This window comes from Sarcophilus harrisii, chromosome 2 (genome assembly GCF_902635505.1).
Source record: "Sarcophilus harrisii chromosome 2, mSarHar1.11, whole genome shotgun sequence".
NCBI classification, from domain to species: Eukaryota; Metazoa; Chordata; class Mammalia; order Dasyuromorphia; family Dasyuridae; genus Sarcophilus; species Sarcophilus harrisii.
In genome coordinates, this window is record NC_045427.1 from 31,391,839 (window position 1) to 31,404,546 (window position 12,708).

At 47.0% G+C, this 12,708-nt stretch overlaps 2 protein-coding genes across 5 annotated transcripts in view; one reads left to right on the top strand and one right to left on the bottom strand.

Moving 5' to 3' along the window:
- Positions 1 to 4,645, top strand: part of KDM3A (lysine demethylase 3A) — a 64,281-nt gene extending 59,636 nt beyond the window's left edge. For 3 of the 4 annotated variants that reach the window (XM_031949800.1, XM_031949799.1, XM_031949801.1), the window contains 5 exons: positions 1,180 to 1,299; positions 1,390 to 1,529; positions 2,907 to 3,083; positions 3,168 to 3,302; positions 3,962 to 4,645. In XM_031949800.1, coding sequence (XP_031805660.1) covers positions 1,180 to 1,299; positions 1,390 to 1,529; positions 2,907 to 3,083; positions 3,168 to 3,302; positions 3,962 to 4,042 — 653 coding nt within the window. In that variant the 3' untranslated portion in view covers positions 4,043 to 4,645. Of the gene's footprint in view, positions 1 to 370; positions 1,156 to 1,179; positions 1,300 to 1,389; positions 1,530 to 2,906; positions 3,084 to 3,167; positions 3,303 to 3,961 lie in introns of those variants that run through there. The other variant, XM_031949802.1, reaches the window with a different exon arrangement.
- A 2,666-nt stretch (positions 4,646 to 7,311) lies between these two features.
- The window catches only part of CHMP3 (charged multivesicular body protein 3), a 41,162-nt gene continuing 35,765 nt past the window's right edge, over positions 7,312 to 12,708 (bottom strand). The window contains exons 4-6 of the mRNA XM_003758636.3: positions 10,236 to 10,357; positions 7,949 to 8,063; positions 7,312 to 7,858 (exon numbers count right to left, since the gene is read on the bottom strand). Of these exons, the coding sequence (XP_003758684.1) occupies positions 7,713 to 7,858; positions 7,949 to 8,063; positions 10,236 to 10,357 (383 nt within the window). The 3' untranslated portion in view covers positions 7,312 to 7,712. The remainder of the gene's footprint in view (positions 7,859 to 7,948; positions 8,064 to 10,235; positions 10,358 to 12,708) is intronic.

Sequence of the window (12,708 nt, forward strand, 5' to 3'; positions counted from 1 at the left end):
TTACAGATAAGGTTTGTGGGGATCACACAGGGAGACAACATAGTTAGGATCTGACGCCAGATCTCCAGGGGCTTTTCTCTCTTTTTTTCTTCCTTTTTCTCCCTTTGCCCCTGCCCCGAGGCAATTGGGGTTAAGTGACTTGTTCAGAGTCACACAGCTAGGAAGTGTTAAGTGTCTGAGGCCAGATTTGAACTCGGGTCCTCCTGGTTTCGGGGCTGGTGCTCAATTCATTGTGCCACCTACTGCCCTGAGGCTTTTCTCACTAATGATTTTTCCCATGACTTCTCACTGCCTATTCTTAGTAAAAAACAAGCATTTTTTTTCCTTGGGTGAAGCAATGTGATAATCTCCTACATCTTAATTTTGAAAGGCCAAGTGAATTGGAAATGGGTAGAGATTTCAAGAAAGATACAACTTGTGTGTGAGATCTGGGGTCAGATCCTAGCAAGCCCTGAGGTGGCCAGACTGCAGGAAGGTCCTTTGGACAGATGAGGCATGTGGGTAGCAGGTCATGGTCTGAGGAAAGGATCATTCTTTGATCTTCATGGAAGATGATGAGAAGCATTGCTGTGAGCAGCTGGTGTTGCGTGGAGGATCATGGGAAAGAAAGAAGGAAACAGGTATTTATTAAGCTCCTACTATGTGCCAGGGACTGGGCTAAGTGCTTTTCATTTAGTTCTTACAGTCATATTGGAAAGTAGGATTGAGAAGAGTGGATAAATAATCTGCCCAGGGTCACTCAGCCAGGGATTGTCTGAGCTGGGAGCTGACCTCGGGCCTTCATGACTCTAGACCACCCGTTTTTGAGGAATTGGGAGGTCACAATTTCCAAGGAGACGTGAACATGTCTATTGGTTGTTTGGTATGTTAACGAGAATTGAGTGAATAAGGTGAGCCAGTACTCTCAGTATGTGAGCACTGAGGTGCATTTAATTAAAGTGTAGTGGTGAGAAAGTTTTGATTGTGACTGTAGGGCAAGGAGAAACACTCCTTTCCAGTCTAGGCCAGTTTGGCCTGGGCCTGTGCCATGGCAGGCCTCTTGTCCATGGCACATAGCTTCTCTGACTAATTGGCTATTGCCCAACATGGCCTCAGTAGTTCCACATTATTATGTAATTCTTGGTGCCCTCTTAATTGCAGCACTTTTTTTTTTTTTTTTAAAAAAGGTCTCTCTTTCAGGGTTAATCACACCAGAAGACAGGAAGTATGGAACAACAAATCTTCATTTAGATATATCTGATGCAGCTAATGTCATGGTCTACGTGGGCATCCCGACGGGACAGCTCGATCAGGAAGACGGTAAGGGGACAGCAGGTAATGTGTGTGGGGAAGCCCCTGAGCTGCAGAATGTTCCTTTTCCATCGATTTTTCTTCTCTCCCCCCCAACAGAAGTACTTAGAACTATCCAAGATGGAGACTGTGATGAACTAACTGTCAAGAGGTTTATTGAAGGAAAAGAGAAACCAGGAGCTCTTTGGCACATTTTTGCTGCTAAAGACACAGAGAAGATCCGATCCTTCCTTAAGAAGGTATTCTTTGATTGTCCGCATCAACCTAAGGCCAGGTTTATTGTGGCTCTAGAAAACCTTCTCCCATTCCCGGTCACTGCTTGATGCCTCAGGCTTCTAATGGGAAGTGGAAGGGGGTGAGGGGAAGGAGAGTAATGAAGTGTGTCCCTAAAACCAGCTGCAGGCCGGGAAGCAGGGGGAACCGTGTGGGCCAACATTTTGTCAAGTTACTTTCTATCTAAAATAATCCTATTCTGGGGAAGGCATTGAGGAATGGCTAAGGAGCTGGCTTTAGAACCAAGGAGACGACTCTGAAGGCTCTAGTTAAAGAAAGGGCCCAAGCTGCACCGACCCGGCTCCCCACTCATCTGCAGGGCCGGTTCCTCTCCCCACTGCTCTATCTTGTAGCCATGTATACTCTCTGCATTGGCTCTCATAGCACAGGTGCCATAGAACACCAACACATTGAGGAGGTCCAGGGTTAGCTCTGAGATTTAACTGAGTCGGTCTGTCAGAGACCATTGTTAGTGTGAGATGATGGCAAAAGGCTCAAGCCTGAGGAAAGGAACTGAAAGTGGTCGGTCTGTCGATCTTGTAGGGGTTCCCTCTGTGCAGCAGGCCGGGCAGGAAGGCCCTCTTGTGTATTTGGGTCAGTCAGAGTGGAAATAGAGGATATGAGCAATGTCTTTTTGACAACCCCGTCCCCCTTCCCCTCCCCCCAAAAAATTAGAGCTTTCATTTTAATTACTAAGACAACTTTAGAAATGGTGTTTTCCTCCCTTGGAGCCCTCATGGAAAGTCTGGTCGAGAATCCTTCACTGTGGGAGTCAGTCTCCCATCGCACATGTTCGTACATGACAGCTGCAGTCTGACTCTTTAAAGGAAGCTGTGCTTGGGTCAAAACTAAACCACACTCCTTCCTCCTCTTGAAGGACAAATAGGTCCCAATATGTCAGGGTGGGGTTTTTTATTTTGTTTTGTTCTGCATTAAAAGTTTGCATAAACCTTGTCCTGGCCTCAAGCCTATGCTAAGAAATGAAGTTTAGAGTGCGACATGCCCCAGAGGGCCAGGACATGCCCCAGAGGGCCAGGACATGCCCCAGAGGGCCAGGACATGCCCCAGAGGGCCAGGACATGCCCCAGAGGGCCAGGACATGCCCCAGAGGGCCAGGACATGCCCCAGAGGGCCAGGATGCCAAATTGATGTTAGCTTGTAGCCTATTAAATGAAACGAAGCAAAAAGCAGAGGCTATTTCCATCTCCCCCAGGGCTCCGGCTTGGCTTCTCCGGGGGCTCTCAAGGCCACCTTAGTGTGGGAACAGTGTTTGAATTTCGCTTTGGGGAATTTTGCTTGTGGTCAAATGAATTCTTGTTGGAAGAGTCTTCTGTGCATTCCAGGTCTCGGAAGAACAAGGACAAGAAAACCCTGCGGATCATGACCCTATTCATGACCAAAGCTGGTATCTGGACCGCCCGCTCCGAAAGCGCCTCCACCAGGAGTACGGAGTTCAGGGCTGGGCCATTGTGCAGTTCCTGGGGGACGTCGTGTTCATCCCAGCGGGCGCCCCCCACCAGGTAAGAGGCCGCATGTGCTCCTGTCTGTGCTTGCTTTCTCTCTTGGCTCGGGCCCGGGGGCTGACTTCTCTCCTTGTTCCTTAGGTCCATAACCTGTACAGCTGCATCAAAGTGGCAGAAGATTTTGTCTCCCCGGAGCACGTCAAGCACTGCTTCTGGCTCACTCAGGAATTCCGCTACCTGTCTCAGACACACACTAACCATGAAGACAAACTACAGGTGAGTTCTTCCCCAGTCTCATTGTGCCGAGGGGCACAGGGGCACAGAACCGGCTAATAGTAGATAAATAAGCTTCCTTCGACCTCGAAGGACCCAAACAAAGTCTTTTTTTTTTTTTAAATGTGCCTGCTTCATAAAGTGGGTATTAAAGAACCAAATAATGGTGTTTAAAAAAGCCTTTACATGTATTTCAATTGGTGGGGAGTGATAAAATTCTTCTGGCCCCTTCTCTGCTTTGGTTGGCCCTCTTGGATGGACATCGTTTATCCAGAGCATAATTTTCTAGAATTCTTTTAATTCTCTAGTTGAGGGGGATAGCAAATGGCTACCTTACTCGGTGAGCTTGTTGTCCAGAAAAGCCCCAGGTCCTTTCAGAACTCTTGTCTCTCCATACCTCCATAGTCATCTCTTTGGAAAGCCAGTTTGTTTGCTTTTTAATTAGTTACTAGAGTACAAGACTTGACTTGTTGAATTTAAAGCCATCAGGACTTTTTGGGGTCCCGATTACACCCTTGACTCAGCAATTAGTTCCAGCTTTTGTCAGGTTTGTTTGGAGCTCCTTTAAGCATTCAAATTCAGTCTAGAACCCAGAAAGTGGATAGAAAACGTTACTTCTTGTCCTCTAAAAGCAGGGTCTTCACTTGCTATTTATTGTGTAGGTGAAGAATGTGATCTACCACGCGGTGAAAGATGCGGTGGCCATATTGAAGGCCAGTGAATCTGGCTACCCCAAACCTTAAACTCCAGAAGCTCTCACCGGAAATGAACTAGTGGCAGCTGTTGGGAGCAGACCTTCTGGCTTTCTGTGGACTTGGAACTCACATTACCTCATCCTCCTTTTTAAGCAGTGCCTGACTTGAGAAGGTACTTTGTCTAATGTACATTTCTAGTGTTTACAGACACTCAGTGTGTATATGTAGTGACTATTCACTGATCCCTTGGCATCTGGAAACTGGGACTTCTCACCTGCTACAGACTTTGAAACCAAACTAACTGTAAGAAAATTACCTCTTATCGAGCTCTGGAAAACATCTACAACGGTTCCCCCACTGTCAAAATGGATTTGTATCTATTGCTTGGAGTCTTGTGAGGGGAGCGTATTTTGTTTTGTGAATGTTTAGGGAATTTTTTCCCCTTAATGTCCAGAGGAGGAGCCAAGAAAACAGTGGCTGGTGCAGTTCTTAATGCATCACCACGGGACTTGCATTAAGCAACGGTCAAAAAAAAATCTACTGTACAATTCATGGGATTAACCATCTTTAAGCAAATGAAATCTAATTTAATTGAGGCTTTGCTAATTTCGAAGTGTTAAGCATTTTACATTAAACAATATTCATTTAATATTTTGTGTTGTCTTCTCTGGGTGATAAAACTTAGACCTGTCGAGCTGACTTTCTCTCCTGCTAGCCAGTTAAACACGACCCGTTACTTAAAAGTATAGGTTTGATGCTTTAGTTAATTATAAAGATGTGACCGTTACGTCATGTTCGGCTTTCTGGATGGATGTTAACTGGAAGGACACAGACTGATAAAAGAAGCTGTTTTTAGAAATGACCGAACTAAATTTTATAACGTAAAAATGTAAATGAAAAGAAAGCCACTTACTCCTCTTTTTTGGGGGGGTGAGGGCTGAGGCAGTTGGGGTTAAGTGACTTGCCCAGGATCACACAGCTAAGAAGTGAAGTGTTAAGTGTCTCAGACCATATTAGAAGTTGGGTCCTCCTGACTTCAGGGCTGGTGCTCTATCCATTGGGCCTCCTAGCTGCCCCTACTTATTCCTCCTAATGAGAGGCTTTTGCCGCAAAAACCAGACTGAAGAAATGATTTGTAAACATGTTAGTGAGGCACACACACACTTGACTTCCAATAGAAGATGAATTCAGGGAAATCAGAATCGGTCGATCGGTTTTTATTTGACACCTGGGATTCACTGGAGGAGTCTCACTGGAGGAGTCGGCTGAGGAAAAACCCATCTTCATCCTTGCCAGGTACTTAAGAGAACCTAAGAGAATCCTTTGGTTAAATGCCAGTTTAACTAAATTATTTAGCACCAACTGGGAGGATTTGCCTTGGATTAATAAAGAGAACTCTTCTAGAGGGGCCGCTGGAGAACATCTAGTCCAGCCTCCTTGAGGAAAATGGAGTCCTCCGGAGATCACGCAGTAAGGGATAGAGTTGGTGAAGGAATTCTAAGTACTTTATTTTGGGAAGACTTCGCTAGCTTTAGTATCGTGGACATGAAATCCTAACTCCTCCGACACAAGTAGTGTTTGGGGAGCCAGGACTCCCCCCAAGGACTCGCCCGCTCTCCCCCATTTCCAAAGCGGAGCATGTAGTGTAGGGGTCTTGAGGACTTCATGTGTAACAAGTAAGTGTACTTTAATAAGGATGCCCTATTGGCCCAAAATGCTGCTGCTCTCAAACTTGGGGCTGAGGGGAATATTGGAGATTAATTGGGGGGGGGAGGGGAGATCAGTTCTTCCAAGCAGTCTGCTTCTGGTGTGTCTGCCAGAGCTCTTGAAGAGGAAGCCGCCCAACAAGGTGTAGTATGTGTTAGCGCGCATTTGCCCACTTTATCCTTAGAGGGCTGGGGATAGGTGTTTTTTATCCCCATTTACAGCCAGCAGAGCTTGCGTGCCCAGCCACGATCACCCCTCGGTATCTTGAGATCCCTGGGTCTTTCTAGATCTTTTTTGACCTGGGAGTTTTCTGGAACAGGCTCAGTGTTCTCTGGGCTCATCCATAATTCTCCTTTGATGCCATATACACACACGTGGCATTGGGAGGAAGGGCCAGATGACCTAGGCAATCCATCAGGGATTAAGATGATTAAATGAGATTGGGGGGCTCTGAACTGCTGAAGCGAGGTTCCAGATAGTGGGGGGTTTGGGGGTGTCCACATTTCCACACCAAAATGACACCGGTCAGAGTTGTGCCCACCAGCAGCGGCAGGTGCCAGGCGACCACTGCTGCCCTTGCAGCCTGGGTCTGGCTGGTCAGGGGGCAGGCAGAGTCCCCTCAGCGTGGAGTTCTCTAGTGTGCCAGCTAAAACCGATGCCGGTCCCTTCTGGAGATTTCCTGCGGATGCCTGTCAGCATAGCTGACTCTTCCCATCTCCAGTGGCCCTGACTTGGCACCCTGCAGGCAACCCACCACTCTGGGGGAAGGGGACCAGCCTGAGAGGAGATGGCTGGAATGGCCTGGGACTACTTGTGAGCCAGACCTAGTGTCCCTGAGAGCCTCGAAAGCTAGCCCAGCCTTTTAATAGGGAAACTGAGGCTCACAAAGGGGAGGATCACACAGGCAGGGGCCCCGGGAGCAGGATTTGAACCCAGATTGTCTCAGCCTCAAATTCAGCATATGTCCCTGGGGCGCAGGATAGGAGAGGTGGTGGAAACGCCCTACAAGGGAATTCTGGGATTCCACCTTAAATAGGGGTGGAGGGAACCTGGGGAGACAAGTGTCCAGGCAAGGGCCTGGACAGAATAGGGGGGGCCTCCATGACCCCCAGTGTGACCTGGCACTCCTGGCACGACCCACCTGGCTTTTCCTTCTGTGCTGAAACGCTAACAAAGGCAGGCCCTGGTGTGACTGTTTCTGGCTGTATTTTAGGAACTTGGTTCACAGTTGCTATGGGACAGACGGCTGCATCTCGCCCGCCAGCGCTGACTAGCGGCAGGTGGCCCTCGCTCCCTCTTCGGCACCAGAGCAGAAAGCCAGCCGCCTATCCCGGACAATAAAAGCAGAGCGCACAGTCAGTCCTGGGAACGCAGCAATGCTGAGCCACCCCAGGGGCCAGGAAAAGGAGGCTGCGGGGAGGAGCGGAGGATGGGGGGCACCCGATGGAGCAAGCCTGCTTCCGGCTCCGTCGGGTACAACTGGCAGCCTGTGCCCCACGTGCCCGGCACAACCGGCAGCCAGAGGGAAGAGTTCTCCTTACCCTCTCGGGATGAACCGGGCCGAGGAAATGGCTTGGCAGCTTGGGGCAGAGAACACAGAAGTAATGGGGGACCGGGCTTAAAGCAGAAATTTATTAAAATCCATTTATAGTGTTTTTCAGAAAAATGTACAGAAGACTTAACTTTCAGGCAGCAGCAGCAGACTTAAAAGTGCTTTGTGGGAAGACTACCTGCTTCAAGGGACTCGGCTCCCCTCTCGGCACTTTTAGATCCCGAAATTATATATACTAACGTGACAACAGTCATCTTGGCTTAACTGCCCCCTCTTCCACACCCAGGCCAACCCAGCCTCTCGAGGGAGGAGTTGAACAGAAATCAGAAACGACCTTTGTGACGCGGTAACAGACGCACAAAGGATTTGACAGGAGATATGTTGCTCGGGTCCTAGATGTGGGATCCACCCGCTGGCCAAACCAGAGCCACTTGCTGCTGGCAGGGCAGGCGCACGCACCTAGCTCCGGAGGGTGGCTAATCGAGATTGCATGGCTTCCAGATCGTCGTCCTCCTCTTCCTCCTCCTCCACAGCGGCGGCTGCCCCCGGAGGCTCAGGCTCAGGAAGGGCATCGGTGACTTTGCTGGGTGCTTTGCCTAAGGCCCCTAGGAAGGAAAGAGCTTGTGAAGAGAAAAAAAAAGAATCTTTCCGGCTCGGGCACCCAACCAGATCAAATATGGCCTCAGCCCCCTTACCTGCTGTGATCTCGAAGAGAATCTTGTCGATCTCCATCTCTGCTGCTTCCTCCATGTCCTCCTGATCGTCCATACTCTCAAAAGTGTCTTCGAGCATCTCTTCTATGATCCCTGCCTAAACAGAGAGAGCGTTTTCCTGACTTTGGGTAAAAGTTCCGCCCGACAGCCCAGGGCTGGTGCTGACAGCTTACCAAGCTGTGCTGCAACTGGCTCAGAGTGGGCTCCAACCAGCTCACGGCTGGGGGCCGTGGTCTCCCACAGAAAACAAGATCTGACCCTCTGGAGGCCCACGGCACACCACAAACCGCCCAAAAGAAGTGGGTCCACTCCCAGGGGCTCTCTGTGCCAGGAACCTCCCAAACAGAACACAAGAAACAGTCCAGTCTTGGGGAGCTCTGGCTCCCCTGGGAGTCCAGCCCCCGCCACAGAATCTGCAGAGGGAAGGACCTGGCCATCCTGGCCACGAGGGCTCTGGGTGAAGGTATAGGACTTTAGCCAAGCCTCAGGACAAGGTGAGAAGAGGTGTGCAGTCAGCTCCTAAAAGGAAAAGCAAGAAGGCAAGAGCAGAGAAGCTGCAAGCCAGAATTGGGGCCTCCCAAAGTGAAGAGGAAAACCAAGGGAGCTTGGTACTCCAATGTCATCCGCCAGGGCCTCCCAGGATCCTCATGGGACAGTGAGGAGGGAAGGGAGGAAAGGACCTCCTCTAGTCTTTGGTCTTAGGAGCCGTCCCTCCTCCTTCCTTCCTTATTTCCCGTTGGTCTGTCTGAGGGCAGGGACCTCCTGTCTGCTTTGTAACCCTAGCCCTTAGCATAGTGCCCAGCACACAGTAAGTGCTTAATAAATACTAATTTGATGATTTTTATAAAAAGGCTCTGTAATATTGGAACATTCTTTGAACATACAATATTCATAATTCAATTGCAAACAAGTAAATTTGGTCCTGCAGTTTTTTCTTTGGGAATTCATTTCTAACTTGTTCAACTCCCTCTCCCCCCACATATTGGGTTTAAAAGAGTCTATTTTCTTTTATTGAAGTGGATGTTTTACATTTCTATTTATTTCCTCTAAGTTAAACATGTGTTTTTTTTTGTCAGCAAAATAGTTTGTTCTTTGCTGAGGCAATTAGGGTTAAGTGAGATCCAGATTTGAACTCGTATCCTCCTGACTTCAGGGCTGGTGCTGTATCCATTGTACACCTAGCTCTGCCCCATAACAGTTTCTAATAATTTCCTTTATTATCTTTTCAACTGTTCCAAGTTCTTTGTCATTTTTGATACAATCAATTTTGTTTCCCCCTTTATAAAAACCACATTGGCTTCATAATGTATTTTACAGTTTTTTTTCCCTTCCAAAAAAATTAATTATTTATGGGCCAAAAATTGCCCCAATTTTTAAAATTCAATTTATTTCAGAATTTTGCCTGTTATTTAGTTGGAAAGTTTTGATTTGTTTACTTTTTCTTTAAAAGCTATATATTTAATCCATTGATTTGTTCTTTCTTTTATTGATGACAGCATTTAGAGTTGTACAATTTCTGATTTACCTACATCCCAGTAAGTTTGGGTATGTTTCATTAATGTCTTTTTCTTTAATGAAAATTAAAATTTTTTTATCCAATTTGTAGTCTCCAAATTTGTAATTCTTTACTCTAAAGCCCTAAAAGATGCATACATCTTTTTAATTGAACTGTAATCAATAAAATCTTTTTGAAGAGGTCATGATACCCTAACACTGGGTCCATTTTTGTAAAGGTGCCAATTACAACTCAAGAGGATGTAAATTCCTCCTTATCTCCATTTATTCATCATCAGCCTCTTAATTTTTCTAAAATTCTATTCAAGTCCCTAACTCCTTATAATTTGTCTTAAGTTTCAAAGTAAAACGGGTATTTCCAGTATGTCTGAGCAGAACCATTTTACAGACTTTTGCGTCCTTCACAGGGTTTCAGACCACAGATTTTTATTTGGGGGAGCCCATCATTTCATCGAGGACTAGGAGCTTTCCATAATAATGAGGTAACCAGAAAGGAGGAAAAGGAAGCTGACAACCAGAGTGGATGCGCCCCTGGCAGACCTGGGAGTTCAAATCCTGACTGTGCATGTAACTTGGGGCAAAACCTTGGTGTCTCCCAGGGCCTGCATCCTCATGGGCAGCCAGCAGGAAAGAGGAGGAGCTACCCCAAATGGGCCCCACAAACTCTGCCTGGAGACAAAAAAAGGCGAGCCCCGGCTCAGCGCCCCAGAGGCTTCGGCAGGTCTCATGTGTGACTCCAGCCCTCCCGCCTTACCTTCATCATCTCCTTGGACAGATCCCTCATGGTGGCCTGGATCTCTGGGATCTTCACCAGGCTCTGCATGGCCCTCATCACCTCGGTGCTCTTCTGTAAGGAACCAGCCACGCGAAGGACAGCTGCAGGGGAAAGCATGTCCACCATGAGTGCTGCAGGGCTCTGGGCCAATGGGCACGGTGGGCACACAGGGAGAGCCCACCCACAGAAAGCCCACATGCTCCCGCGTCTCTGGGGTCTGAGCCCTGTGTGGCCGCTCCCGGGGACAAAGCGGTCAGGGCTGCTGTCCCCATGTGATGGTGTCACAGATTCTTCCCTTCTTGTACTGAGAGGAGGAGGAGAACCAGGAGGCAAAGGGTCCTGCAAACCAAAGGGGAAGGCCCTCACACCAAAGGCCACGGAGGGGGGGCCGCTGGGTTTGGCAATTCAGAGACTGTCGTGAGGTATGGAGGCAGATGGCAGTGTCTGTGATGGAGAGAGCACTGGGAAGGGCAGGTTGCGACACGGAAGAGCACCAGTGAGTTCTGGGGCCGCCCCTGACCGTGGGGCTCACAGTGGGACTTGGGCCTGTCCCACACAGAAGAGACTGGCTTTGACGAGTCACTGCCTGGAGTCTCCAGGGGCCTTGCCAGAGCCACGTGGGCTTGGGGGAAGATCATGTCCAGAAAGAAGGAAGCTGGGGAAGAGGGGTGTGGGGAGAGCTGCAGCGAGACACGTGTTAGAGACGAGTCTGTGACTGTCCATTGCTGAGGCTGTAGGCAAAGGCCACCATTTGGCAGACTACTGCTTTAAAATATACTCAATTTCTGCCCAGAAAAGGATAGAGAAGCAGAATTTTTCTTTAGCCACTAAATTTAAAAATCCTTTGAAAATAAAATTACAGATTGTGTTATGACATAAGATATTGATATTATTCCTGTACTCCTAAAAAATGGGAGTGAATAAAATAAGTCAAATCATAAATATAAGAAATTATTGATAAGGACAAGAAAAAAGGGAGAAAAACACATAGGTAAACACAGAACTATCAATTAGCTATACGGCACTAACAGATTTTAAATAAGTCTTTTGAGAGAAGCAAAAGAAGGAAGATCTGCTAAGAGTTTAAGAGAAAATAGAAAAAGACGCAGGAATAAAGATCTACTGTTAAATGTAAAAGACCTTTCACAGTTATTTTTTAAAAACGGGGGAAACTGGTCCTTAAAAATCTGTGCTTCACAGCATCAGAAGTCTGTGCTTTCACTGGGATGAACAGTCTCTGGCTGTGACTCAATAGTCTTTAAGAGTCTCCCCTCCCCCGCCTCAAAAAAAGTTTCATTATCAAGATAAATTGTACCAAGATGTACCCGAATTAAATCCTAGAAAAAAATAACAATCAATAATATTTGTAAGCTCACATTTCTGCAGTGCTTCATAAGGTTTATGAAATACTTTACCAATATTATCTCACTGATCCTCACAACCACCCAAGGTAGGTGCCATTATGCCCAATTTATAGATGAGAACACTTAATACTCTACTGAGTGTCTGAGGCTGGACTGGAACTCAGGCCTTCCTGCCTCCCGCTGTGCCTCTCCACCCCACAACATGGAACTTTTTATTCAACATTCAATTACCCTGGAGAAGATGGGAGTCGAGGGCCCAGATGCTGCCACTGCTGCTCATCCTGGCTGGCCATGGGGAAGCTGAGGGGCCCGCAGCCAGTACACCTGCAGGAAGCCCCCTAAGGAAGAAAGGAGGAACAACTGGGGACACGTGAGGAACCAGCAAGGAGACGGAAAGACAAGAGTGGAGGGCAAATATCCTGTCCCTGAGAACCCTGAGGGAGGGGCAATGGAGGATTAAAGCAGAAAGACAACAAAATGTCTCAAACTTTACTAACGATTTACACAAGGAAAAAGAGATTACAAAAAACTGAGTGGCTACAAAAAGACTGTAGAACATCAGGGATTACTAACCGTTCTCCTCCCAAGTACTGACTGGCAGGTGAGACCCTCAAGAAAGATTCTGTACAAAAACTAACAAGTACTTACTAACCTAACGCCTTAGTAAAGAAGTAACAAGGGTCGGAGATTAAAACACAGGCTCAAAACAAATGGCCTTAAGTTTTGGGCATATAAAAAGGGAACAAAACCTACAATTCTCCTGACTAGTCTACCAGGATCAAATGGAAAAAAGGCAAAGAATCAGTTTTCCAGTGTTTCTAAGACATTCTTATAAACCATTATAGGTAAGATTAGAAAATTAGACTGAACATTTCTTCAGAAATCTCATTTGTGAAAATTTGGTAAATTAGGTATAAAATAACTAAACAGCCTAATAGAAATCAAAGAAATCAAAAGAATCAAATAAACAACAAACAACCCACAGAAGTCAGAGGATTGAACTGTCTCAAACTCATTAGCAATTCATAATTCCAGTGGTTTTGAAAATATTTTTTAAGACAAAACAAATTCCTGTACATTTGGAAAGA